We start from the raw sequence: 27858 nt of genomic DNA on the forward strand, positions 1-27858 counted from the left end.
AGGGGTTGATTAGGGACGAAGTAACCATAGCCAGGGGTAGATTAGGGACGAAGTAACCATAGCCAGGGGTTGATTAGGGACGAAGTAACCATAGCCAGGGGATTATTAGGGACGAAGTAACCATAGCCAGGGGTAGATTAGGGACGAAGTAACCATAGCCAGGGGTTGATTAGGGACGAAGTAACCATAGCCAGGGGATGATTAGGGACGAAGTAACCATAGCCAGATGTAGATTAGGGACGAAGTAACCATAGCCAGGGGTTGATTAGGGACGAAGTAACCATAGCCAGGGGTTGATTAGGAACGAAGTAACCATAGCCAGATGGGGGGGGGGGTTGAACACAGCTCACTGTTGAGTAAGTTGTAGCCCGTCCACACACGGTTCTCTTGCTACCCTGATGCTCCTCGCCTCATGTTGCTCCCGGCCTCCCTGCACCTGCTGGCAGTCCTCGTCACCACTGTTGTGTGTGGACGTGGAGACAAACACACGTCGTCACGTCTATATGGCTTTACTCACATAATACAATGACGTCACGCTGATATAGGTGCCATGAATGTGAACAGTAAATACCTTATAGACAAATGAGCATTGGCTCTTAACATTATGAACCTAATCCTAAGTGAACATATTCCTGCAAAATACCTTTATCCTAACAGTTTTTATCATAAATTTACCAAAATGTGGAACAGACTCAACACAAATCACTTTTGTTCACTTTTATTGTACTTGAATTTGTAGATAATATGAAGAAAGTAGAGAATTTGTATTAAATTGTTTGCATTACACAATTTCATATAAAATACATTTTCATAATTATAGTTTCAGGGACTTGTATCAGGAAGATGTTTATTAAAGGTAATTATGTTTTGTTGTCCCACAGACTGTGTAACAATCATCAGTGGTGAGAAGGTGCTCTTTATGAGCCCAAGAGAGCAAGAGGACGTAATGTGCCGCCGTGTTTATCTGAAAGACTTACCAACCATCTGTCCTGAGGAGGAATGTGTACACTTATGGCTTAGCTATTTGAGCACACAGCACATATCTGATGGCCACTTTCCTGCTACACTGTTCTGGTTTCCACTGAGACAGAACCCATCAGAGATATCTGACACTCTTTACTCATATGATCATGTTGTAAGATTATTTGAATCATTTGGCGTGGAAGCTCCTATTTGTTTAACATTTCTTAAGTCTCTGGAGAAAATAAGCTTGAACAGGTTCACTGAAAATAATAATATTCCTGAAGTTATGCACGAAATAAAGCTCATCAGCCCATCCATGTCTGACATTCGAGAAAAGAGAAGAAATTTTAGAGAAAAGCTCAAAGAATGCCATGGATTACCAGAGCAAACAACTACTTGTGATTACGAGGTCACTGTTCGTAGTGTGAAAGGGAAGAACACTCAAGAGGAGACAATGCGCATTCTTCATTTCCTGCCAGGTTCAAATGAACACTTTTCAGTATCGTGGAGAGGCAAGGACAAGAGCAGTCACATGCCTCTAGTTGGTGTTTCTGCTCCCGTTACTACACAAGAGTCCTCGTGGTCTAGAGGTCATATTTTCTGCTTTCTTCCTCTACCTCTAGAAACTGAGAACAATACGAATCTTCCCATTCAGGTCAACGGTTTCTTTGCACTTGATCAAAACAGAAGACATGTTAAGTGGGAGACACAAGAGAGCAGCAACGAACCTGATGTAAGTATCAAATATTATTATATGCCTTTATATGATGGACATTTATGTAAGTTATAATGTTTTGTTGGTTGATGACTTGAAGAGTAAGCTTGATGACCCAAAGAGTATTCTTAAATTCTTTGAGTTTATCATTGATGACTTTCAGATTATCTCTGAGTTTAACTTTGATGACTTTTTGATACAATCTTTGATGTCTCTGAGTGTATCTTGATGACTTTGAGTGTTTCCTTCTTATATAAAAGAGTGAATGAGAGTGTCATTTGAAGGGTAAAGATGAATTGGAGAAAATCTTTATATGAGGGAAGATGACTTAGAGAGTAACCTTGGACTGCAAGATGTAATGAGAGTATCATTTGATGGGTAAGATGACTCGGAGAGTAACTTTTGTTAAGAAATATTTTGAAGAAATTACCGTTGACTATTTTTTCTTACTACCTGAAGTATAATGTTAGTTAAGAAAAGAGTTAAAAGATACCTTTGACTAAATTTTTTTACGAAAGAAGCATTATTTGGTTAAGAAATGATTCAAAGATATTTTACTTAACTATTTTCAGTAGTGTGAAGTGTAATGTTAGTAAAGAAACGATAAAAAATGATTGTCTTCATAAATTAGTTATGCATAAAGCGTGGTTTGTTTAAGATCAGTCATGGTAAGAAATAATAAGTTGATAAGCAGAAATACATTGACGTAGTTTTACAACTAATTTTCAGTAAATGGATAAATAAATATTTTGTAACTAACTAAAGTAAATAATTTGTAACTAAAAAGATTAACTTGTTGAGAAACAAAATGGTGTTTCTCTTATGGTGTTTTCCAGTTCCAGGTTTTGTGCTACAGTGTACAACACTGCTGGAAGTAACACTACATATGGGTACTGTTACAGTGTAACACTGCAGGAAGTAACACTACATATGGGTACTGTTACAGTGTACTACACTGCTGGAAGTAACACTACATATGGGTACTGTTACAGTGTACAACACTGCTGGAAGTAACACTACATATGGGTACTGTTACAGTGTAACACTGCAGGAAGTAACACTACATATGGGTACTGTTACAGTGTACTACACTGCTGGAAGTAACACTACATATGGGTACTGTTACAGTGTAACACTGCAGGAAGTAACACTACATATGGGTACTGTTACAGTGGACAACACTGCTGGAAGTAACACTACATATGGGTACTGTTACAGTGTAACACTGCAGGAAGTAACACTACATATGGGTACTGTTACAGTGTACAACACTGCTGGAAGTAACACTACATATGGGTACTGTTACAGTGTAACACTGCAGGAAGTAACACTACATATGGGTACTGTTACAGTGTACAACACTGCTGGAAGTAACACTACATATGGGTACTGTTACAGTGTAACACTGCAGGAAGTAACACTACATATGGGTACTGTTACAGTGTAACACTGCAGGAAGTAACACTACATATGGGTACTGTTACAGTGTACAACACTGCGGAGGTATCATATGTGAAGTGTAAACTAATTTACAGTTTATTCAGAAATAGATAAGTTTCGTGTAGAGCGTTATAGTTTACAATTATTATATATATTTTTCTTCAGGTTCTGTGGAATGAAGAACTGGTGTGTAAAGTTGTAGTTGAGGCGTACTTTACTCTCTTGGGTAAAGTTGTTGAGGAGCTGGGCTCACCACCAAGACCAAGCCACCTGACAACTTGGTACAGTCTCCTGCCAGACATTGAGTCTTCAACAGGAAGGTGGAGGAAACTTGCCACTCACTTATGGTCAAGACTAAAATCTCTCCCTATTTTGTTCTCAGAGGTAAGTGAAGATTTATTGAACTTCAACATTGTAACAATGTACATAAATGTGTAACTTCCCTGTGTTAATATGTATTTAAACTCTGAAGCTTTGATGAATAAAACTTTAACTATGAATGATAGGAAATTAATGAAAAATTTGTATAGTTTTGAATTAGCTGCATAAATGAGGTAGAATTAATAAATAAATATTTCAAACTTATAAAGTGAGGAATATGGTGACAGGTAGCCAGCAGGTATGTTTTGAGCAGTGTCAGGGTTAATTACAGGTGTGTGTAGGGGGTGGTGCTGTAGAAGTATTCCCAGGGTATTACAGGTGTGTGTAGGGGTGGTGCTGTAGAAGTATTCCCAGGGTATTACAGGTGTGTGTAGGGGTGGTGCTGTAGAAGTATTCCCAGGGTATTACAGGTGTGTGTAGGGGTGGTGCTGAAGAAGTATTCCCAGGGTATTACAGGTGTGTGTAGGGGGTGGTGCTCTAGAAGTATTCCCAGGGTATTACAGGTGTGTGTAGGGGTGGTGCTGTAGAAGTATTCCCAGGGTATTACAGGTGTGTGTAGGGGTGGTGCTGTAGAAGTATTCCCAGGGTATTACAGGTGTGTGTAGGGGTGGTGCTGTAGAAGTATTCCCAGGGTATTACAGGTGTGTGTAGGGGTGGTGCTGTAGAAGTATTCCCAGGGTATTACAGGTGTGTGTAGGGGGTGGTGCTGTAGAAAGGGTACTCTGTAGCCCATCGGTCTACATTGCTTACAGCAGATCAGTGATGCACTGGTTCAGTATACAATATGTTTATGGAAAAAATTGTTGGCGAGAGACTGGACGGTGTAACACAGTGATGGCGTCGTCGTGAGGGACGGTGCAGACAGGTGAAGCTATGGAAAGAACTCGAGGTGAGATTGTGTCTGTCAGGCGAGACTGTGGAGCTCAGAACGTTCTCTTCCTTGACCATGATTGATTGATTGATTAAGAATAAGCCACCCTAGAAGGGGCACGGGCATGAATAGCTCGTAAGCGGAGGCTGTGTGAAGCCATTACCAGCACCAGTAGCTGACACTGTTGATCTGTGGATGAATGGGGTCTGGAAAGTGGGACAGTCGGAAGTATAGTCTGGAGAGGAAGCTTCGGCGTCCCACAGAGTTGAGCCAGGGCTCAACCCAGCAACCGGGCGAGGATTTATTGACAGAGAGAAAAATCAGTCACACCGCACCAAGCACCTGGGAGGAGAGGGGGGGGGGGAGGGGTGGTCGGGAAGCAGGTCGAGCAGGCGTGACTGGTGACAGACAGTGTAAGGTATCAAGGGAGACGATATTCCACGGTAAGTCGATGGTGATCGCCTGACCATTTCTGAGAGCGGTGTATCGTCCTGTGGTTGTGTCCAACATGCCAGGTGCCTCGTGACCCTTCAACATGGACATTCGTTCCCGATGAGACGTCGAGACTGCCTCTCCGGAGCCATACTCTTCTACGCCGGAGAGATACTCGTCGTCCACATGTTCGTCTGAAGATGCCTAGTCCTCTTCGTCCTGTGTCGCCAGTATTCCTGCTTTCTTTGTGTTGTGTACCGCTGCCAGTGTCGTCTGGGTGTCCGTAGTTGTCGTCGTCCGTGGAGTGTCCCTCTGGGTGTCCGCAGTTGTCATCGTCCGTGGAGCGTCCGTCTGGGTGTCCGCAGTTGTCGTCGTCCGTGGAGCGTCCCTCTGGGAGTCCGCAGTTGTCGTCGTCCGTGGAGCGTCCCTCTGGGTGTCCGCAGTTGTCATCGTCCGTGGAGTGTCCCTCTGGGTGTCCGCAGTTGTCATCGTCCGTGGAGTGTCCCTCTGGGTGTCCGCAGTTGTCATCGTCCGTGGAGTGTCCCTCTGGGTATCCGCAGTTGTCATCGTCCGTGGAGAGTCCCCTCTGGGTGTCCGCAGTTGTCGTCGTCCGTGGAGTGTCCCTCTGGGTGTCCGCAGTTGTCATCGTCCGTGGAGCGTCCCTCTGGGTGAACTGGAGGTTCATCCTCTTAACGAAAATCGTTCTCCAGCCGTGATTTGTCTAGAAGAAATGGGGGAGAGGTTGGCCTCCAGTAGTGGGACCCGGTGTTCCGGATCCTGGATCTTTTCTAGGTCCGCTTTTGTTGCCACGATTACCGTGGCCTCGTTACCATTAACATGAACATCAACTGGTCCCACTGTTGTTGCCCTGTCGATGGCGGCTATTTCACAAGTCAGCTGCACTGATCCCGTGTTAGTTGTGTGAGAGCCACCAAGTTCCCACACTCTTCACCTTGTAGCTCTTCACCTCAGGTGTACTCTTCACCTTCACCTGAGTGCGTGTTGTTTGGTGATACGATGCAGACCTCAAAGTTGGAAGGGACCTTTTAAGCATAGAATCTCTGTGTATCTCAAATATTCTTATGCAGTCATTCTGGCTTAGTGCTCTCACTCCTGATAATTATCTTACGTTTCGATACAAGAGTTTTGAATTGTAAATAGACTTTGCTGTCCCGTTGTCAGGGACAGGAAGCCTGTTCGATTGATCGAGGTCCCTATAGGCTAACATCTGACCATTCCCAGGATACAACCCACAACAGTTGTCAGCTAGGTGACCAGAAGCATAAGGTTAAGGAAACGAATGAAATTGTGTCAGTTTGTGCTGGAATCAAACCCGAGACTTTTCAGTTGAGTCTTTCATTAGAACCTACTGTCAGTTCATCAATTTTTGAGGCGAGCTGCTAACTCCAAAATTTTGTTAATTGTTCTGAAGAACAATAATAAACTTATAGACTCCTGATCTCCACATAAGTCGTTAGACTTTAAGCTATTCCGAGCTGACTATCAGCATTTGATTAAATTTGTTATCACTGTATTGCTTATCAAGGTCACATGGTTCATCAGAGTACGGGTCCCTGCGACCCATTACTGGGTCGCAAGGACCTGCTGACTGGGTCATAGATTCACTACAAAAGAATAAATAGAATGTGAGAAAAATATTGCTAAAACTGAAATAATTAAGAATTTGAAATATGAATGTATATAATAATCTTATTTATAAGATTATAAATAACCTTTGTTATCAATAATTTATTTCTTAAACTATTAAATCATAACATTAATAGTATACTTGTCATAGTAGGAAAATCACAACAGAGGTTTGATGAGAGAGATAGAGAGAGAGAGAGAGTGGTGGTCGGCAAAATACGAGTCATATACGTACAGTACGACGAGAATGTTCCACACATCTATTTTGAAACGAACACGAGTTTAGTTGCATGAGTTTAGTAGGAACTTGGAGAGTGTGAGCTGAATCTTTTTTTAGTTGTATGCAATCGATGCACTAACCCTGAGATAAAATAGATCTTTTTATTACTAGAAAGAGTCGAGTTGAAGGGGAAAATGAGACTCATATAGGAGAGGCATCTGTTTATGTGTTCTCTCCTGAACCCCCTTCCAAGAGGAAAAAATCGTAGATAAGGCAATGTAGTGATAAATTTTTGAAGTATGGCTTACAAACATGATTATCATAAAATATCGAGTTCCTCCAGCTCCTCAGATGGCGGGCAGGAACCCTGAATGCAGAGTGCATTTCCCCTCTGTTTTGCCAAGCAGAGGTACTGGAAAAGGATGCTGGAAGTTCTAGGGTATCTTGTTGTTTCAATTAGACTAGAACCCAGTTCCTTAAAACAACTGGTGGCACTCTTACCCCAGGCGTCGAGTGTTTCAGAAGCAATGCCGACAAAATTGTAGTAGTGATCCAGTTCTCTGTACTTAAGGGACTTGCCCTGTGAGTGGCAACGCCCCCCGGATATGCAACACTGAAGTCAATGAAGGTGTTAGCCAGGATTGATACACACGTGTAGTCTCATACCAACTGTTTGTCACCCTTCCAAGGGTTCACTGTGATACCATCTAGGTGAACAATTAGAGAAGCAGAGCTAAGGAGCGTTAGGTAACTCTCTCTCTCTCTCAGCTGGGCATCAGCTGTGGTGAGGTTCCTCTTGATGAAGTCGTTAACTTCACTGTGCCTTGAGTGCCATCCCCCTGTGCTTTGGCAGAGTAGGCCATTGTAGCCGTACCTGTCAGCCACCACCTCGCCGCAAATACATCTCTATCTGGTGTGGAATGGGGCAACAAGGCAGAGGGCCACAGAAATTCGGAGGGAGTGTGGTGCGTGTCAGTTGCCAACATTGGGATTACTAACAGGAAGTCCCTTGCATGTGGGGCTGCTACTGCTGTGAGGCAAGCAATGTCGTGTTGTGTTTTTGCAGCACCCAGGCATTCTGCATCAACTTGGTCTACAAGATAATATGTGCTCACCATAGCCCGTGCTACTTGGAACTTTTTGTTCCAGGTAGCAAATATTTAACAACAACAACAATTGGCCTACAATGGAGCCATCCCAACTGCATTGCTTGTGGGCTTTTGATGGTGGTGGTTGAGGTGATGGGCCTGCTTGAGAGGCCCACTCCGTGGCACAGCGTATAAAATTGGGATCGTGAACGCCTGTCAGCTGATCAAAGTAGGCAGGTAGAATTTCCTTCATGAGGTTGTCGGATGCCAAGGAGGAGTACGGGAAGGCTTGCACAACGATTTGCTTTGCTCTTTGAATTCTGAGGCCCCCAAGTCTTATGGGAAGAGAAGCTTATTTCCACTGTAAGTCATTGAGAGAAGAGGTTGAGGGCTTTTTCTAACACTGATTTCAGTAACAGGTCATATTCACCTAGTTTTTGGCTACTGTAGGATGATGAACACCTCAGAAAGAAGAGTAACCTGGGGAGGGACAGGCATCTGGTGATGAGGTACAGTGCGTCATGAACATCAATATCCACAATCCTCCCATCTAACCTCTTGGATGGACGGGGCGTAGCGCAGCTGTCTCCCCCTCGGGGGGCCGCCAGGGAATAGTGTAACTGCCTCCCCCTCGGGGGGCCGCCAGGGAATAGTGTAACTGTCTCCCCCTCGGGGGGCCGCCAGGGAATAGTGTAACTGTCTCCCCCTCGGGGGGCCGCCAGGGAATAGTGTAACTGTCTCCCCCTCGGGGGGCCGCCAGGGAATAGTGTATCTGTCTCCCCCTCGGGGGGCCACCTGGAAATAGTGTAACTGTCTCCCCCTCGGGGGGCCGCCAGGGAATAGTGTAACTGCCTCCCCCTCGGGGGGCCGCCAGGGAATAGTGTAACTGTCTCCCCCTCGGGGGGCCGCCAGGGAATAGTGTATCTGTCTCCCCCTCGGGGGGCCACCTGGAAATAGTGTAACTGTCTCCCCCTCGGGGGGCCGCCAGGGAATAGTGTAACTGCCTCCCCCTCGGGGGGCCGCCAGGGAATAGTGTAACTGTCTTCCCCTCGGGGGGCCACCAGGGAATAGTGTATCTGTCTCCCCCTCGGGGACACAGTTTGGCTTCCGCTCCCAAAAGTTTACCAACGATGCACTTATTATTTTGCTTGATATAATCTACTCAGTCCTTGACAAAAACGAGTTCACAATTTGGCTCTTCATTGACCTGACAAAGGCCTTTGATACTGTAAACCAAAACTTCCTTGTACTTATAATTAACCATTATAAAATCTGAGTCCTTGCCCTGAACTATATTCGATCCTATCTTAGTGACAGACACCAATATGCAGCCATCAATGATATAACCTTCCCTCACTCTACCACTATACGTTTGGGTGCCACAGGGCAGCATCCTAGGACCTCTCCTATTTCTTATATACATCAATGATCTGCCAAATGTCTCACACATTCGTAAACCTATGCTATTTGCTGATGATGCTATCTTCTGTTACGTGCCATTATCGGCTCGTGAATCACTCAGTGTACCCTGAAAAGCCCTCTAAATCTCTCGTGCCCAAGGTAAATGACTGGAGGGGAATGAAACACTAATTCAAGTATTCACCAGTGTATAGTTACCGGCGCATCATTAAAAACACTCTCCTCGGTCATACATACAAAGCTAAGATTATGGAAATGTAACTGGTCCAGTAATTAAGACCAAAGTCAAGCAAACACAAGTAATCAGATAAATGGCTAACTAACACTCCACTAGTAATTATAAATGACACACCCAGTAACTAAACACTGTTTGCTAGACATTATACTTATCTTAAACCTTAAATATTCTGCCGCACTCGAGGGAGGAAGAGAACCATCACCAGAGGGCTCCAGTGGTCAACTGGCACGAAGCCAGCGCTCTCGTACCCAAGCAGACTGCTCCCGTACCAACTCTTCCGACCGTAGGCCTAGTTAACTCCTCTAACCATATCTCTCAACCCACAATCATATAGCTAGATACTACTAAGGAATACAATGCTGGTAAATTACTTGCTGAATTAATTAGGTAAAGAATCTGCTCTAACTGAATTACATAGTAAATAAATAGATGTCTACACAATCACTAGGTTGGTATCACAAAGCAAGTCAGCCTACAGTCCAGAGTTAATTACAAAGTCTCATAAAATACTCCTATGCACTACTAAGGAACGAACAGACACTCACAAGTGATGAGCACATGGATAGACTATTACAAAAGGTGGGCTTTTAACTGAATATTTGACATTATACCTCATAATTCTGTACTTGAATATTGTATTACTTGGCAACTAAATCCGGCATGGCAAACAGATGTCCTGAGGGCTTTCAAGCTTCTCAACATAACATGGTAACTCAACACAATGAAAAAATATTACACAGGAGGTAAACATACTTGTACTTATAAGCCTTTATGCACACACACATAATGAATGACTCCAGAGATTCCCACGAAATACTCTTGGACAATGAAACATCATGCCCAACACGATACAGTTGGCACCATCTAACCGCCCCCCCCCCCACCACATCCTGCCATAGTCTCAGGCGACAGCCCAGAACCGCCTACCCCTCATATCCTGGCAGTAGTGTAAAGTACACCTATGGCCGACCGTTTTGCTTTTTCCGACGATCGTAGGCGCAGGTTTTTTTTTTTTATTATTTTTCCCCACAGTTGGGCATAGGCATAGGGGTGTTTTCAATTTTTTTTCCCGACTTTCGGGCTTAGGTGGACGGGGGTACTTTCAGTTTTTTGTCTCATTTCTCAAGTGCTTCCTTCCATCATATATAATTTTGTACAATGGGAATACATAGGTTCCCCCTCCTAGCCCCTGCCATTTCGCTTAAGGGGATTAAAGGAACACCTCCCGTCGCACTTAAATTTCGTTGCCTCGGTGACCCTGCATAGACATCGCTAATGGTCAATTACGTCATCAGCTAGCCAGTCTACATCTTCCCTTAATAAGACAGTCCCTCCAGGCCCCTGCCATTTTGCTCAAGGGGATTAAAAGGCCAGTCCCCGTCTGGGATGTTTTGAGTTACCCCAGTAAATGATTGTTCGTCTTCTAATTCCCTTCAAATTTCGCTCAAGGGGATTAAAGGGTCGCCTTCCGTCTAGGGTGTTTTCCGTTATCCTAGTGACTAGTACAGGTGGATTCATCTTCCCACGTTAATTCCGTTTTCCTTAATGACGAATTTTCATACTGTTTCCCTTTTTCTAAGGTCATTTTCTAGCTAAGATTGAATATTGAACATATTGAAATTCCAGAAGGCCTTTTACAGGATCTCCTATTTACTTCCAATCAATGTTAACCAAAACATCAACTGCCGCTATCAGATGAACTGCAGTAGGACTATTCCCTATTAATATCCCCTTTTATCTCCATTTATACACTTCAATAATGTCACTCTAGTAACCCTTAGACCGCACAATACATATATAGCTGATGGGAGTAACTTTACTGAAACCGCGCAATACATCAATAGATATTTGAGTGTCTAGTGCTAGATTTTAATTGCCCGGCGAGGGATAGGGGCAGCTATAGTCCAGCCACAACCGATAATTAACAGACGCGCCTAGAAAAAAAATCGTGGGCAACATTCCCTAGTGTGAGAGCCTCAGTACTGCGTGAGCCACCAAGGCTGGTGCATACAACATGAGCTCACAGCATCGCTGTTCAGCTTGTGACCACAGCATTGCCTAAAAATGTCAAAATATATATACGTACATGCATTTATCATTTAGCAATGATAGTATTACAGAAGACCCCTGACTGATATAACTGACCAGGATTCTGACAATAGCAGGATTGTGGTGATATTTAGCGCTGTGCTCCATGGAGGGAGGAGTAATGCTGAGGGAGGGAGGGTGGTGGCATCGTCTTCTGACTGTGTGTGGCCACCTTTTATTGACTGGACTTACCACACCAGCTTAGTGGTTCGCTATGGTGAACACAAATGTACTTATATATAACGTGTGTATAGAGTGTAATAACAGCAATAGGAGTGTGTTGGGAGCCGCCATTTTGGTGAGGGAGGTGCGTCGTCTGCATGACATGTCATGTTGTTTACTGGTGGTCACTATGGTCTTTGGGCACCATACCAGCTTATTTGTACAGGTATGGTGAATAAAACAGGTAGATACTTATATATAATGTGTGTTTATAGTGTAATAACACCACAAACAGTATTGTTGGAGGAGAAATATTAGTGCACCTGGCCTTGGGGGCGGCCGCCACCAGCTGACTCTTATTGCCTGAACTCACAATATAAGCTTAGATGGTGATATAAGCTTATATTTAAGCAATATAAGCTTTTGTTATGGTGAACAAAATATGTAGATACTTATATATAAAACGTCTGTTTTTATTGAATAAAAGCAAAAACAGTATGGTGGAAGGAGTATGCTGGTGAGTGAGGAGGTGAGGGAGGGAGTGGTGGCGAGTGGCTGGCTGGCTGCTGAGTGACGGCCACTCTTTGTTGCTTCTTGACTCACATGACCAACTTAGTGGTTCGTTATGGTGAACGAAACATGCAGTTACTTATATATAACATGTGTGTATATAGTGTAATAACAGCAAAAGTATTTGTTTATTGTTTTATGAACATAATAATTGAATCATTAACATACACACCATAGTTTTGAGTGCAGCGATGGTTCACACATTTTATTATATTCATATATCACAATACACATAATTGAATAATATTACTGCAAAGAAACAAAGAAAAAATCAGTTAGATACATTGAAATAATTATGTAATAATATCTTTGTGGCAACCCGCGCCTGACAGCTGGGGCAGAACAGATCTCGTCTGGCGACTGTTCTGCTAACGCCTCTTTTTGCCAGACTTCCCCACCCTCTTGCGCCCAAAATATGACACCGACGATTTTTTTGTTATTTTTCCTTTGATCATGGAACACAAATAAACACTTTTATAAGACGAAATCATTTTTTAGATTTTGTTGTTGTTGTGCCTGTGGGTATTAAAGGCATAAATACCCGTAGCGGCTTAAGGGTTAATATGCAGAAGGAACTATACTATAAATACTATAATAATAATAATTATAGTATAATTAATTATAGTATAATTAATTATAGTACTATAATAATTATAGTATAACTATACTAAAAATACTATATTTTCACCCCTTACTTATCTGGAAGGTTTATTATTTATAGTGTCCAGCCAAGGATCGTTTATTGAGCAAAGGAATGGGGAAAAAAATTCTATCTGCCATTCGTATGAAACAAGGGGGAGCAACACAGAGCATAAACTAACTTGTATCTCAATCTAAACATATCCAATTTATACCCATTATTTCGTGTTCTGTCATGTGTTGATACTTTTAATGCCCCTATTAATATCCCCTTTGTTATTATGTCCATTCATCCACTTGCACATCTCTATCATGTCACTCCCTAATTCTTCGCCTAGAACGTAATTTAAGCTGTGTCACTCTTCCTTCGGATGGCATGTTTCTAATTTAGGGGTTTAACTTTGCCATCTTTTGGTGAGCCGGTCGGCTGAGTGGACAGCACGCTGGACTTGTGACCCTGTGGTCCCGGGTTCGATCCCTGGCCCCTGCGAGAAACAATGGGCAAAGTTTCTTTCACCCTAGCCCCTGTTAGGGTGAAAGTTATGCCCCTGTTACCTAGCAGTAAAATAGGTACCTGGGTGTTAGTCAGCGGTCACGGGCTGCTTCCTGGGTGTGGAGGAATGATCGAGGACCGCGCCGCGGGGACACTAAAGCCCCTAAATCATCTCAAGATACTCAAGATATCCTATATAGGAACACAACTGAACCCCCTATTGGAGTCTCCAAGTAAATGCAAATATTTGTATTATATAATTTTCAAAACAAAAGCTATAACATCACTCAGACATTTACACTTATTCCTCCCACACTGCTAATCCCACGTACGCCCCATTGTCACCCAAAACACCTCTCTGTAGCATATATCCATCTATATCCAATCAAAATACTCATTCAGTGTACATATATATGAACTAGATTGGGTAGTTATAAACAGAAACTTCCTTGTATGGGTAAAATAGGCCTTCTGAAGTTACCTTCATTCATGTGTTCTCATAACCTTAATAATAGAAACGTCGGTAAAGCATCATACCAATGGGGTATGATGCTTTAGCCGCCCATAACGTCATAAAGCTGTTCCAAGGAGGGTTCCATCCTCTCATTAACACATTGAGTAAAATCTCTTAACAGCTCAACTTTTCTCAGTAAGTGTCATCACAGGCTATGCCATGATGCCTTGTATCCACTCGTGTTTTCACTCATTGTATCATTTCTCATATTTTTTGTTATTCAATTCATCGAACCAACCTAACCTAACCTATAATATACAAACAAAGCAATTATTTCTATAGTAATAAGACCTATTGTTTTAGTGGTCATGACATCACAAAACGGTTCTAGTGAAGGATTAATTTTGACTCTTAATAACACAGATGTGTGACAGGCTCACGGCGGCCTAACTTTTCAACACTTGGTGACGTCACAAGCTGTGCAATGAGACCCTAGCATCCTTCTTTTTTTAGTAGTATATTTAATGTTATTATTAAAAAATGGCTAAACTATCCATCCCCAAACCTAACTTAACCAGGGGGTTTAAGAATATAGATTTTATACATTATATTCTTTTATTAGAAATAAGAACATGAGAATGAAGGTAACTGTAGAAGGCCTATTAGCCCTTATGAGGCAGCTCCTACCCAATCTCGTTTATATATATATGTGTCCAACTTATGCTTGAAACAATCAAGGGACCCCACTTCCAATATTAGTTTACAATAAACAGTTTTCCTTCTAAATTTATAACAAGATCCATTAGGGAAGCTCAGTAATTCAGATGACAATCTCAGTAATCCCAGTATTGGTTCATTGAAAAGAGATATATACAGCAATTTCTCATTATTATAAGTATAGTTAATTTCCTATACAACAACAGCATTAGCAATTATGAAATGCTATAGCTTGATATCGTACTATACTCCACAAGTAGTTACCGTACATCTGGCAGCTTAGCAGATATTCATAAGATAGTAAACTGTCCTCACATCCGTCAAATAGCTGCCCAAATGTCGCACCGCAATACATTCATCTGGCAACTCAGCTGGATGCTGGCCACTATATTCATAGCTTAATCATTTCTAGACCTCAAAAATCCCATTCTTGCTACACAGATCAGCTAACTTGTTTCTAAACCAACAGTCACAATTACAAACATACATACATACATACATACATACATACATACATACATACATACATACATACATACATACATACATACATACATACATGCATGCACACATACATGCATACATGCATACATGCATACATACATCCACCAAAGGGCCGAAAGGGCAAAGCTCAACCCCCGCAAAAACACAACTAGTAAACACATACATACTGTGACGGTAACGCGTTGGTGTTCGGCTGTTTCAAAAGCTAGGGGTATGGCCTCATCAGATATAGAAACAAAAAAGAGAATATCTGGAACTTCGTCTGTGGTAAGGTAATGGGAAGACACACAAAACACAAGTAAATTTAACAATGAGATTTTAATTACGTTAGAAAAGCCAAACATGAATAAATTGGACATACAAATTGGAACATAAAATCAATCAATCAAAATAATAAGAATAATCAAATGGCAAAATGAAAAGTTACGTTAAGACAAGTGAGTAATAACAAGTGAACAATATACAATGGGTGCAGGAATATTGGCTTTAAGCTGCCACCTCTCTAGTACACGTAAGCCAGAGCTTAGTCTACCAACGAGACGTGTTAACTTGTTGAAAGCACTGGATATTCTGAGGTCTGTAGGTCGTGTGGCCCCAGACATCAGGTAGTGTGGCGGGTGGAGGGCAGGTGCAACTGGACACGCAGCCAATCAGCGATGAGCAGGCGACGGACAGGTAGTTTGGTGATTCGAGTGGCGGGGGGAGCAGGTGTTCCTGGTGCTGCATACGTTTGCTCTCTGGCAAACCTTGGTGTTGTATTTGTTGTATATAGCGACGAACTTAGGAGGGAAGAGCAGGCTCAATCTCTTGAAGGAGATTATCGTCACAATACATACATACATACATACATACATACATACATACATACATACATACATACATACATACATGCATACATACATACATACATACATACATACATACATACATACATACATAGGGGCCTCGTAGCCTGGTGGATAGCGCGCAGGGCTCGTAATTCTGTGGCGCCGGTTCGATTCCCGCACGAGGCAGAAACAAATGTGCAAAGTTTCTTTCACCCTGAATGCCCCTGTTACCTAGCAGTAAATAGGTACCTGGGAGTTAGTCAGCTGTCACGGGCTGCTTCCTGGGGAGGGGGGTGTGAAAAAAAAAGTAGTTAGTAAACAGTTGATTGACAGTTGAGAGGCGGGCCGAAAGAGCAAAGCTCAACCCCCGCAAACACAACTAGGTGAATACATACATACATATATACTCCACAACCCATACATGCATAGAGAACAGCCTGTTTAGGCCACTATCGCTCCATTTAATCAGATGTAATTTTTACCATATTAATCCCTAAAATCTATTAAGAATAAGATTTCAGTAATCCCACAGCTCATTCACCCAAAATGTTTTTTTAATTTTTGTACTGTTAATTCATATCAATGCATACCAATCAGCAAGGTGACCATATTATACAAGCAACTCCAAAATGTTTTTAAAATACCTTATTATATTCAAACACACCAAGTAATATAATTACATGAATAAATACCCACCTACATACTTTTCATATGAATAAATCAGTTTGTCACATTGCAATAAATTACACACAGAAATCATGCTAACGTGATGCATCAAATGAACAAATCCACAAGGGCCGTGACGAGGATTCGAACCTGCGTCCGGGAGCATCCCAGTGATTTCTGTGTGTAATGATGTAAAGATGAAGAGGGAGAACGGCCTATTGACATAGCTCGAGTGCAACAGGGGAGTTGTGTAAAACCCTGGCTTGAGCCTCGGAGAGGCTACGGGATCCAGTAAGTTCAGTCAAACTTCGGTTTCAACTCTTTTGCCCTGTCGTAGCTCAGTCGATTAAGGCAGTGTCTGGGAAGCTCCCGGACGCAGGTTCGAATCCTCGTCACGGCCCTTGTGGAGTTGTTCACTTGCAATAAATAGTTTATTGCAATTAAATTAGTGATTAATAATAAAAGCTGAGTTTGTGATAAGGCATGCTAAAATATAATAATTCAACACTGCTCACTCAAAATGCTATGCTTGTACATACATACACTAAAAATACACAAAATTAAATAATGCATCATAAAACTCATAAACCCATTTACACTCAACAGGGCATTTATTCACAAAGTATGACATATCTACATAAATATGACATTTATACACAGAATATATTATTTACACACAAAAATGCCACTTATTGACAAAATATGTCATTCTACATACCTAATATGTCAGTTGCACACAAAAATATACCATTTATGCAATATTGCATGTTCACTCAAAGTATGACATTTACACAAAATATGGTATTTGCACAAATATAACAAATTGTATATATGCTGGTACAATCAAAATGCACTTTCATTAAAATTACACAATCTCATAAACATAATTTAAAAAAAAATACCCGACACATTGTCACATAAACCAAATACACTTTCACACATGCTCATTAAGATTTATTTTTTCAGATAACATATGCAGAGCTTACACAAAACACAATTTGCATAGATATTCTATTCGCACAAAACGATATAAAACATGGACAATTATTGCAAAAATTGTGCAATTAATACACATCTCTGTACAATTAATACAAGTTCATGCCCGAAACACTTTGCGTAATAGTGGCTCTAGGCATTGCATGTACTAGCCCTATCTATAAATCCATCACTCTTTGTTAAATCTCTTGTATGTATGTACCTTACCTAAATAAACATTTAGGTAAATAAACAAACATAAATAAACTAACCTCCATTACCTGGGGGGGGGGGGGTTTAATGGAAAATGTGTTAATAATGAGAATTTTCACTATATCAATTCAACTTACCCATCCTTAACCTATCCTTATATATACCTGGATCTGAACTCCATTTTACAACATATTTTTCAGAAAGGGATATGACTCAATATAACTATACAATTATAATAACCCTATAACTATATAAATTACCGTAAGAATTGTGAATTTACACCTGTTGTGTATTGATTGTCATTGTGCAAGTTCTGTAATTATATTGCATGTTTGGTCGGGATATGATAGGATAGGGTAGGATTAGTTTTTGACTAGGACAGGTTAGGATCGGCTGGAATAGGACAGGATAAGATAGGGTAGTATATGGTAGGGATAGTTGGGGTTGGGATAGGTTGGGATGGGATAGAGTAGGGATGGGATAGGGTAGGGTTAGTTTTAGACCAGGATAGGTTAGTATAGGTTAGAATAGGATAGGACACGATAGGGTAGAATTGGGTAGGGATAGTATGGGCTAAGATAAGTTGGGATGGGATGGGATAGAGTTAGTTTTAGACTAGGATAGGTTAGGATAGAATAGGACAGGATAGGTTAGTATGTGACTAGATAGTACAGGATAGGATAGAGAGGGATAGGGAAGGGCTAGGATAGGATAGGCTGACATATTTTGTGTGTAAAGGTCATATTTTGTCTATAAATGGCATATTTTGTGTAAATGATTTATTCTGTAGATAAATGGCATATATGGCGTGTAAATGTTGTATTTTCTGTGCAAATGGAATATTTGTGTGGAAATGCTTTGTACATAAATGCTATATTGAGTGTAAATGTGTATGTGTTTTAAACTGTGTGTTTTTTATTTTGTGTACTTTTTGTGTAAGTAAAAGTGTTGCAATTTGTATGAATGATGTTAAATTAATATATTTTAGAGCACCTTATCACAACCTTAGATTTTTAGTAATAATTAGTAATATATTTATTTCAATGGGACATAAACACCTTGGTTTATCTATATGAATAGTTTGTAGGAGGGGCTGCGTCTAAGGGGCTGCGTCTGAGGGGCTGCGTCTGAGGGGCTGCGTCTGAGGGGCTGCGTCTGAGGGGCTGAGTCTGAGGGGCTGCGTCTGAGGGTCTGCGTCTGAGGGGCTGCGTCTGAGGGGCTGCGTCTGAGGGTCTGCGTCTGAGGGTCTGCGTCTGAGGGGCTGCGTCTGAGGGTCTGCGTCTGAGGGTCTGCGTCTGAGGGTCTGCGTCTGAGGGGCTGCGTCTGAGGGGCTGCGTCTGAGGGTCTGCGTCTGAGGGGCTGCGTCTGAGGGGCTGCGTCTGAGGGTCTGCGTCTGAGGGTCTGCGTCTGAGGGTCTGCGTCTGAGGGGCTGCGTCTGAGGGTCTGCGTCTGAGGGGCTGCGTCTGAGGGGCTGCGTCTGAGGGTCTGCGTCTGAGGGTCTGCGTCTGAGGGGCTGCGTCTGAGGGGCTGCGTCTGAGGGTCTGCGTCTGAAAATGGTTCATTTAATAAACGTTTGGCCAAAGAATTTCTGGCAGGATGCCACCTTGGGGTTGCAAGCAGCTGCAGGCCTGGTGATGCAGGCCTGGTGATGCAGGCCTGGTGATGCACGCCTGGTGATGCAGGCCTGGTGATGCACGCCTGGTGATGCAGGCCTGGTGATGCACGCCTGGTGATGCACGCCTGGTGATGCACGCCTGGTGATGCACACCTGGTGATGCAGGCCTGGTGATGCACACCTGGTGATGCACGCCTGGTGATGCACGCCTGGTGATGCACGCCTGGTGATGCACGCCTGGTGATGCACGCCTGGTGATGCACGCCTGGTGATGCACGCCTGGTGATGCACGCCTGGTGATGCACGCCTGGTGATGCACACCTGGTGATGCAGGCCTGGTGATGCACACCTGGTGATGCAGGCCTGGTGATGCACGCCTGGTGATGCACGCCTGGTGATGCACGCCTGGTGATGCACGCCTGGTGATGCACGCCTGGTGATGCACGCCTGGTGATGCACGCCTGGTGATGGACGCCTGGTGATGCACGCCTGGTGATGCACACCTGGTGATGCACGCCTGGTGATGCACGCCTGGTGATGCACGCCTGGTGATGCACACCTGGTGATGCAGGCCTGGTGATGCAGGCCTGGTGATGCACACCTGGTGATGCACGCCTGGTGATGCACGCCTGGTGATGCACAACTGGTGATGCAGGCCTGGTGATGCAGGCCTGGTGATGCACGCTTGGTGATGCACGCCTGGTGATGCAGGCTTCGTGATGCACGCCTGGTGATGCAGGCCTGGTGATGCACGCCTGGTGATGAACGCCTGGTGATGCACGCCTGGTGATGCACGCCTGGTGATGCAGGCCTGGTGATGCACGCCTGGTGATGCAGGCCTGGTGATGCAGGCCTGGTGATGCACACCTGGTGATGCACGCCTGGTGATGCAGGCCTGGTGATGCACGCCTGGTGATGCACGCCTGGTGATGCAGGTCTGGTGATGCACGCCTGGTGATGCACACCTGGTGATGCACGCCTGGTGATGCACACCTGGTGATGCAGGCCTGGTGATGCAGGCCTGGTGATGCACATCTGGTGATGCAGGCCTGGTGATGCAGGCCTGGTGATGCACACCTGGTGATGCAGGCCTGGTGATGCACACCTGGTGATGCAGGCCTGGTGATGCAGGCCTGGTGATGCAGGCCTGGTGATGCAGGCCTGGTGATGCAGGCCTGGTGATGAACGCCTGGTGATGCACGCCTGGTGATGCACGCCTGGTGATGCACGCCTGGTGATGCACGCCTGGTGATCCACGCCTGGTGATGCACGCCTGGTGATACACGCCTGGTGATGCAGGCCTGGTGATGCACGCCTAGTGATGCACACCTGGTGATGCAGGCCTGGTGATGCAGCCCTGGTGATGCACACCTGGTGATGCAGGCCTGGTGATGCACACCTGGTGATGCAGGCCAGGTGATGCACGCCTGGTGATGCACGCCTGGTTACGCAGGCCTGGTGATGCACGCCTGGTGATGCAGGCCTGGTGATGCAGGCCTGGTGATGCACACCTGGTGATGCACGCCTGGTGATACAGGCCTGGTGATGCACGCCTGGTGATGCAGGCCTGGTGATGCACGCCTGGTGATGCACGCCTGGTGATGCACGCCTGGTGATGCAGGCCTGGTGATGCACACCTGGTGATGCACGCCTGGTGATGCAGGCCTGGTGATGCACGCCTGGTGATGCACGCCTGGTGATGCACGCCTGGTGATGCAGGCCTGGTGATGCACGCCTGGTGATGCACATCTGGTGATGCAGGCCTGGTGATGCACACCTGGTGATGCAGGCCTGGTGATGCACGCCTGGTTATGCACGCCTGGTGATGCACGCCTGTGAATGCAGGCCTGGTGATGCACGCCTGGTGATGCACGCCTGGTGATGCACGCCTGTGAATGCAGGCCTGGTGATGCACGCCTGGTGATGCACACCTGGTGATGCAGGCCTGGTGATGCAGGCCTGGTGATGCACGCCTGGTGATGCAGGCCTGTTGATGCAGGCCAGGCCTGGTGATGCAGGCCTGGTGATGCAGGCCTGGTGATGCAGGCCTGGTGATGCAGGCCTGGTGATGAACGCCTGGTGATGCACGCCTAGTGATGCACGCCTGGTGATTCAGGCCTGGTGATGCACCCCTGGTGATGCAGGCCTGGTGATGCACGCCTGGTGATGCACACCTGGTGATGCAGGCCTGGTGATGCACGCCTGGTGATGCACGCCTGGTGATGCACGCCTGGTGATGCAGGTCTGGTGATGCACGCCTGGTGATCCACGCCTGGTGATGCACGCCTGGTGATACACGCCTGGTGATGCAGGCCTGGTGATGCACGCCTAGTGATGCACACCTGGTGATGCAGGCCTGGTGATGCAGGCCTGGTGATGCACACCTGGTGATGCATTCCTGGTGATGCAGGCCTGGTGATGCACACCTGGTGATGCAGGCCTGGTGATGCACACCTGGTGATGCAGGCCTGGTGATGCACGCCTGGTGATGCACGCCTGGTGATGCACGCCTGGTGATGCAGGCCTGGTGATGCACACCTGGTGATGCAGGCCTTGTGATGCAGGCCTGGTGATGCACACCTGGTGATGCACGCCTGGTGATGCAGGCCTGGTGATGCAGGCCTGGTGATGCACACCTGGTGATGCACGCCTGGTGATGCAGGCTTGGTGATGCACGCCTGGTGATGCAGGCCTGGTGATGCACGCCTGGTGATGCACGCCTGGTGATGCACGCCTGGTGATGCAGGCCTGGTAATGCACACCTGGTGATGCACGCCTGGTGATGCAGGCCTGGCGATGCACGCCTGGTGATGCACGCCTGGTGATGCACGCCTGGTGATGCAGGCCTGGTGATGCACGCCTGGTGATGCACATCTGGTGATGCAGGCCTGGTGATGCACACCTGGTGATGCAGGCCTGGTGATGCACGCCTGGTAATGCACGCCTGGTGATGCACGCCTGGTGATGCACGCCTGGTGATGCAGGCCTGGTGATGCACACCTGGTGATGCAGGCCTCGTGATGCACGCCTGGTGATGCACACCTGGTGATGCAGGCCTGGTGATGCACGCCTGGTGATGCAGGCCTGGTGATGCACGCCTGGTGATGCACACCTGGTGATTCACACCTGGTGATGCAGGCCTGGTGATGCACACCTGGTGATGCAGGCCTGGTGATGCACGCCTAGTGATGCACGCCTGGTGATGCAGGCCTGGCGATGCAAGCCTAGTGATGCACGCCTGGTGATTCAGGCCTGGTGATGCACGCCTGGTGATGCACGCCTGTTGATGCAGGCCAGGCCTGGTGATGCACGCCTGGTGATGCAGGCCTGGTGATGCAGGCCTGGTGATGAACGCCAGGTGATGCACGCCTAGTGATGCACGCCTGGTGATTCAGGCCTGGTGATGCACGCCTGGTGATGCAGGCCTGGTGATGCACGCCTTGTGATGCACACTTGGTGATGCAGGCCTGGTGATGCAGGCCTGGTGATGCACGCCTGGTGATGCACGCCTGGTGATGCAGGTCTGGTGATGCACGCCTGGTGATCCACGCCTGGTGATGCACGCCTGGTGATACACGCCTGGTGATGCAGGCCTGGTGATGCACGCCTAGTGATGCACACCTGGTGATGCAGGCCTGGTGATGCAGGCCTGGTGATGCACACCTGGTGATGCAGGCCTGGTGATGCAGGCCTAGTGATGCACACCTGGTGATGCAGGCCTGGTGATGCACACCTGGTGATGCAGGCCTGGTGATGCACGCCTGGTGATGCACGCCTGGTGATGCACGCCTGGTGATGCAGGCCTTGTGATGCACAACTGGTGATGCAGGCCTTGTGATGCAGGCCTGGTGATGCACACCTGGTGATGCACGCCTGGTGATGCAGGCCTGGTGATGCAGGCCTGGTGATGCACACCTGGTGATGCACGCCTGGTGATGCAGGCCTGGTGATGCACGCCTGGTGATGCACGCCTGGTGATGCAGGCCTGGTGATGCACGCCTGGTGATACAGGCCTGGTGATGAATGCCTGGTGATGCAGGCCTGGTAATGCACACCTGGTGATGCACGCCTGGTGATGCAGGCCTGGCGATGCACGCCTGGTGATGCACGCCTGGTGATGCACGCCTGGTGATGCACGCCTGGTGATGCACATCTGGTGATGCAGGCCTGGTGATGCACACCTGGTGATGCAGGCCTGGTGATGCACGCCTGGTTATGCACGCCTGGTGATGCACGCCTGGTAATGCACGCCTGGTGATGCACGCCTGGTGATGCACGCCTGGTGATGCACGCCTGGTGATGCACGCCTGGTGATGCACACCTGGTGATGCACGCCTGGTGATGCACGCCTGGTGATGCACGCCTGGTGATGCACACCTGGTGATGCACGCCTGGTGATGCACGCCTGGTGATGCACGCCTGGTGATGCACGCCTGGTGATGCACGCCTGGTGATGCACGCTTGGTGATGCAGGCCTGGTGATGCAGGCCTGATGATGCACGCCTGGTGATGCACGCCTAGTGATGCACGCCTGGTGATGCACGCCTGGTGATGCACGCCTGGTGATGCACGCCTGTGAATGCAGACCTGGTGATGCACGCCTGGTGATGCACACCTGGTGATGCAGGCCTGGTGATGCAGGCCTGGTGATGCACGCCTGGTGATGCACGCCTGGTGATGCAGGCCTGGTGATGCACGCCTGGTGATGCACGCCTGGTGATGCACGCCTGGTGATGCACACCTGGTGATGCAGGCCTGGTGATGCACACCTGGTGATGCAGGCCTGGTGATGCACGCCTGGTGATGCACGCCTGGTGATGCACGCTTGGTGATGCACGCCTGGTGATGCACACCTGGTGATGCACGCCTGGTGATGCACGCCTGGTGATGCACACCTGGTGATGCACGCCTGGTGATGCAGGCTTGGTGATGCAGGCCTGGTGATGCACACCTGGTGATGCAGGCCTGGTGATGCACACCTGGTGATGCACGCCTGGTGATGCAGGCCTGGTGATGCACACCTGGTGATGCAGGCCTGGTGATGCACACCTGGTGATGCACGCCTGGTGATGCAGGCCTGGTGATGCACGCCTGGTGATGCACGCCTGGTGATGCACGCCTGGTGATGCACGCCTTGTGATGCACACCTGGTGATGCAGGCCTGGTGATGAACACCTGGTGATGCAGGCCTGGTGATGCACGCCTGGTGATGCACGCCTGGTGATGCAGGCCTGGTGATGCAGGCCTGGTGATGCACGCCTGGTGATGCAGGCCTGGTGATGCAGGCCTGGTGATGCAGGCCTGGTGATGCACGCCTGGTGATGCACGCCTGGTGATGCACGCCTGGTGATGCACGCCTGGTGATGCAGGCCTGGTGATGCACGCCTGGTGATGCACACCTGGTGATGCAGGCCTGGTGATGCAGGCCTGGTGATGCACGCCTGGTGATGCACGCCTGGTGATGCACACCTGGTGATGCACGCCTGGTGATGCACGCCTGGTGATGCACGCCTGGTGATGCACGCCTGGTGATGCACACCTAGTGATGCAGGCCTGGTGATGCACGCCTGGTGATGCACACCTGGTGATGCAGGCCTGGTGATGCACGCCTGGTGATGCACGCCTGGTGATGCACGCCTGGTGATGCACACCTGGTGATTCACGCCTGGTGATGCACGCCTGGTGATGCACGCCTGGTGATGCACGCCTGGTGATGCACGCCTGGTGATGCACGCCTGGTGATGCACACCTGGTGATGCAGGCCTGGTGGTGCAGGCCTGGTGATGCACGCCTGGTGATGCACGCCTGGTGATGCAGGCCTGGTGATGCAGGCCTGGTGATGCACGCCTGGTGATGCACGCCTGGTGATGCACGCCTGGTGATGCACGCCTGGTGATGCAGGCCTGGTGATGCAGGCCTGGTGATGCACGCCTCGTGATGCACACCTGGTGATGCACGCCTGGTGATGCACGCCTGGTGATGCAGGCCTGGTGATGCACGCCTGGTGATGCAGGCCTGGTGATGCAGGCCTGGTGATGCACACCTGGTGATGCACGCCTGGTGATGCACGCCTGGTGATGCAGGCCTGGTGATGCACGCCTGGTGATGCACACCTTGTGATGCACGCCTGGTGATGCACGCCTGGTGATGCACACCTGGTGGTGCACACCTGGTGATGCAGGCCTGGTGATGCACGCCTGGTGATGCACGCCTGGTGATGCACGCCTAGTGATGCACGCCTGGTGATCCAGGCCTGGTGATGCAGGCCTGGTGATGCAGGCCTGGTGATGCAGGCCTGGTGATGCAGGCCTGGTGATGCACGCCTGGTGATGCAGGCCTGGTGATGCACACCTGGTGATGTACGCCTGGTGATGCAGGCCTGGTGATGCACGCCTGGTGATGCAGGCCTGGTGATGCAAGCCTGGTGATGCAGGCCTGGTGATGCACGCCTGGTGATGCACGCCTGGTGATGCACGCCTGGTGATGCACGCCTGGTGATGCACGCCTGGTGATGCACGCCTGGTGAAGCACACCTGGTGATGCACGCCTGGTGATGCAGTCCTGGTGATGCACGCCTGGTGATGCACGCCTGGTGATGCACGCCTGGTGATGCACGCCAGGTGATGCACGCCTGGTGATGCACACCTGGTGATGCAGGCCTGGTGATGCACACCTGGTGATTCAGGCCTGGTGATGCAGGCCTGGTGATGCAGGCCTGGTGATGCAGGCTTTGTGATGCACGCCTGGTGATGCACGCCTGGTGATGCACGCCTGGTGATGCACGCCTGGTGATGCACGCCTGGTGATGCAGGCCTGGTGATGCAGGCCTGGTGATGCACGCCTGGTGATGCACGCCTGGTGATGCACGCCTGGTGATGCACACCTGGTGATGCAGACCTGGTGATGCACACCTGGTGATGCAGACCTGGTGATGCACACCTGGTGATGCAGGCCTGGTGATGCACACCTGGTGATGCACGCCTGGTGATGCAGGCCTGGTGATGCAGGCCTGGTGATGAAGGCCTGGTGATGCACGCCTGGTGGTGCACGCCAGGTGATGCAGGCCTGGTGATGCAGGCCTGGTGATGCACACCTGGTGATGCACGCCTGGTGATGCACGCCTGGTGATGCACGCCTGGTGATGCACGCCTGGTGATGCAGGCCTGGTGATGCACGCCTGGTGATGCACGCCTGGTGATGCAGGCCTGGTGATGCACACCTGGTGATGCACGCCTGGTGATGCACGTCTGGTGATGCAGGCCTGGTGATGCACACCTGGTGATGCAGGCCCGGTGATGCACACCTGGTGATGCAGGCCTGGTGATGCAGGCCTGGTGATGCACGCCTGGTGATGCAGGCCTGGTGATGCACGCCTGGTGATGCACACCTGGTGATGCAGGCCCGGTGATGCACACCTGGTGATGCAGGCCTGGTGATGCAGGCCTGGTGATGCACGCCTGGTGATGCAGGCCTGGTGATGCAGGCCTGTCGATGCACGCCTGGTGATGCACGCCTGGTGATGCACACCTGGTGATGCACGCCTGGTGATGCAGGCTTGGTGATGCAGGCCTGGTGATGCACACCTGGTGATGCAGGCCTGGTGATGCACACCTGGTGATGCACGCCTGGTGATGCAGGCCTGGTGATGCACACCTGGTGATGCAGGCCTGGTGATGCACACCTGGTGATGCACGCCTGGTGATGCACGCCTGGTGATGCACGCCTGGTGATGCACGCCTGGTGATGCACGCCTGGTGATGCACGCTTGGTGATGCACGCCTGGTGATGCACACCTGGTGATGCACGCCTGGTGATGCACGCCTGGTGATGCACACCTGGTGATGCACACCTGGTGATGCACGCCTGGTGATGCACGCCTGGTGATGCACGCCTGGTGATGCACGCCTGATGATGCACGCCTGGTGATGCACACCTGGTGATGCAGGCCTGGTGATGCAGGCCTTGTGATGCACACCTGGTGATGCAGGCCTGGTGATGCACGCCTGGTGATGCAGGCCTGGCGATGCACACCTGGTGATGCAGGCCTGGTGATGCAGGCCTGGTGATGCACGCCTGGTGATGCAGGCCTGGTGATGCACGCCTGGTGATGCACGCCTGGTGATGCACGCCTGGTGATGCAGGCCTTGTGATGCACACCTGGTGATGCAGGCCTGGTGATGAACACCTGGTGATGCAGGCCTGGTGATGCACGCCTGGTGATGCAGGCCTGGTGATGCAGGCCTGGTGATGCAGGCCTGGTGATGCACGCCTGGTGATGCAGGCCTGGTGATGCAGGCCTGGTGATGCAGGCCTGGTGATGCACGCCTGGTGATGCACGCCTGGTGATGCACGCCTGGTGATGCACGCCTGGCGATGCACACCTGGTGATGCAGGCCTGGTGATGCAGGCCTGGTGATGCAGGCCTGGTGATGCACGCCTGGTGATGCACACCTGGTGATGCACGCCTGGTGATGCACGCCTGGTGATGCACGCCTGGTGATGCACGCCTGGTGATGCACAC

At 48.2% G+C, this 27858-nt stretch overlaps 1 protein-coding gene across 1 annotated transcript in view; it reads left to right on the top strand.

Annotated features, from left to right (window-relative positions):
* The first annotated feature begins 759 nt into the window (after positions 1–759).
* Positions 760–27858, top strand: part of LOC123748618 (sacsin-like) — a 240243-nt gene continuing 213144 nt past the window's right edge. The window contains exons 1-2 of the mRNA XM_069330759.1: positions 760–1696; positions 3284–3502. Coding sequence (XP_069186860.1) covers positions 863–1696; positions 3284–3502 — 1053 coding nt within the window. The 5' untranslated portion in view covers positions 760–862. The remainder of the gene's footprint in view (positions 1697–3283; positions 3503–27858) is intronic.

This window comes from Procambarus clarkii, chromosome 24 (genome assembly GCF_040958095.1).
Source record: "Procambarus clarkii isolate CNS0578487 chromosome 24, FALCON_Pclarkii_2.0, whole genome shotgun sequence".
Classification (NCBI taxonomy): Eukaryota; Metazoa; Arthropoda; class Malacostraca; order Decapoda; family Cambaridae; genus Procambarus; species Procambarus clarkii.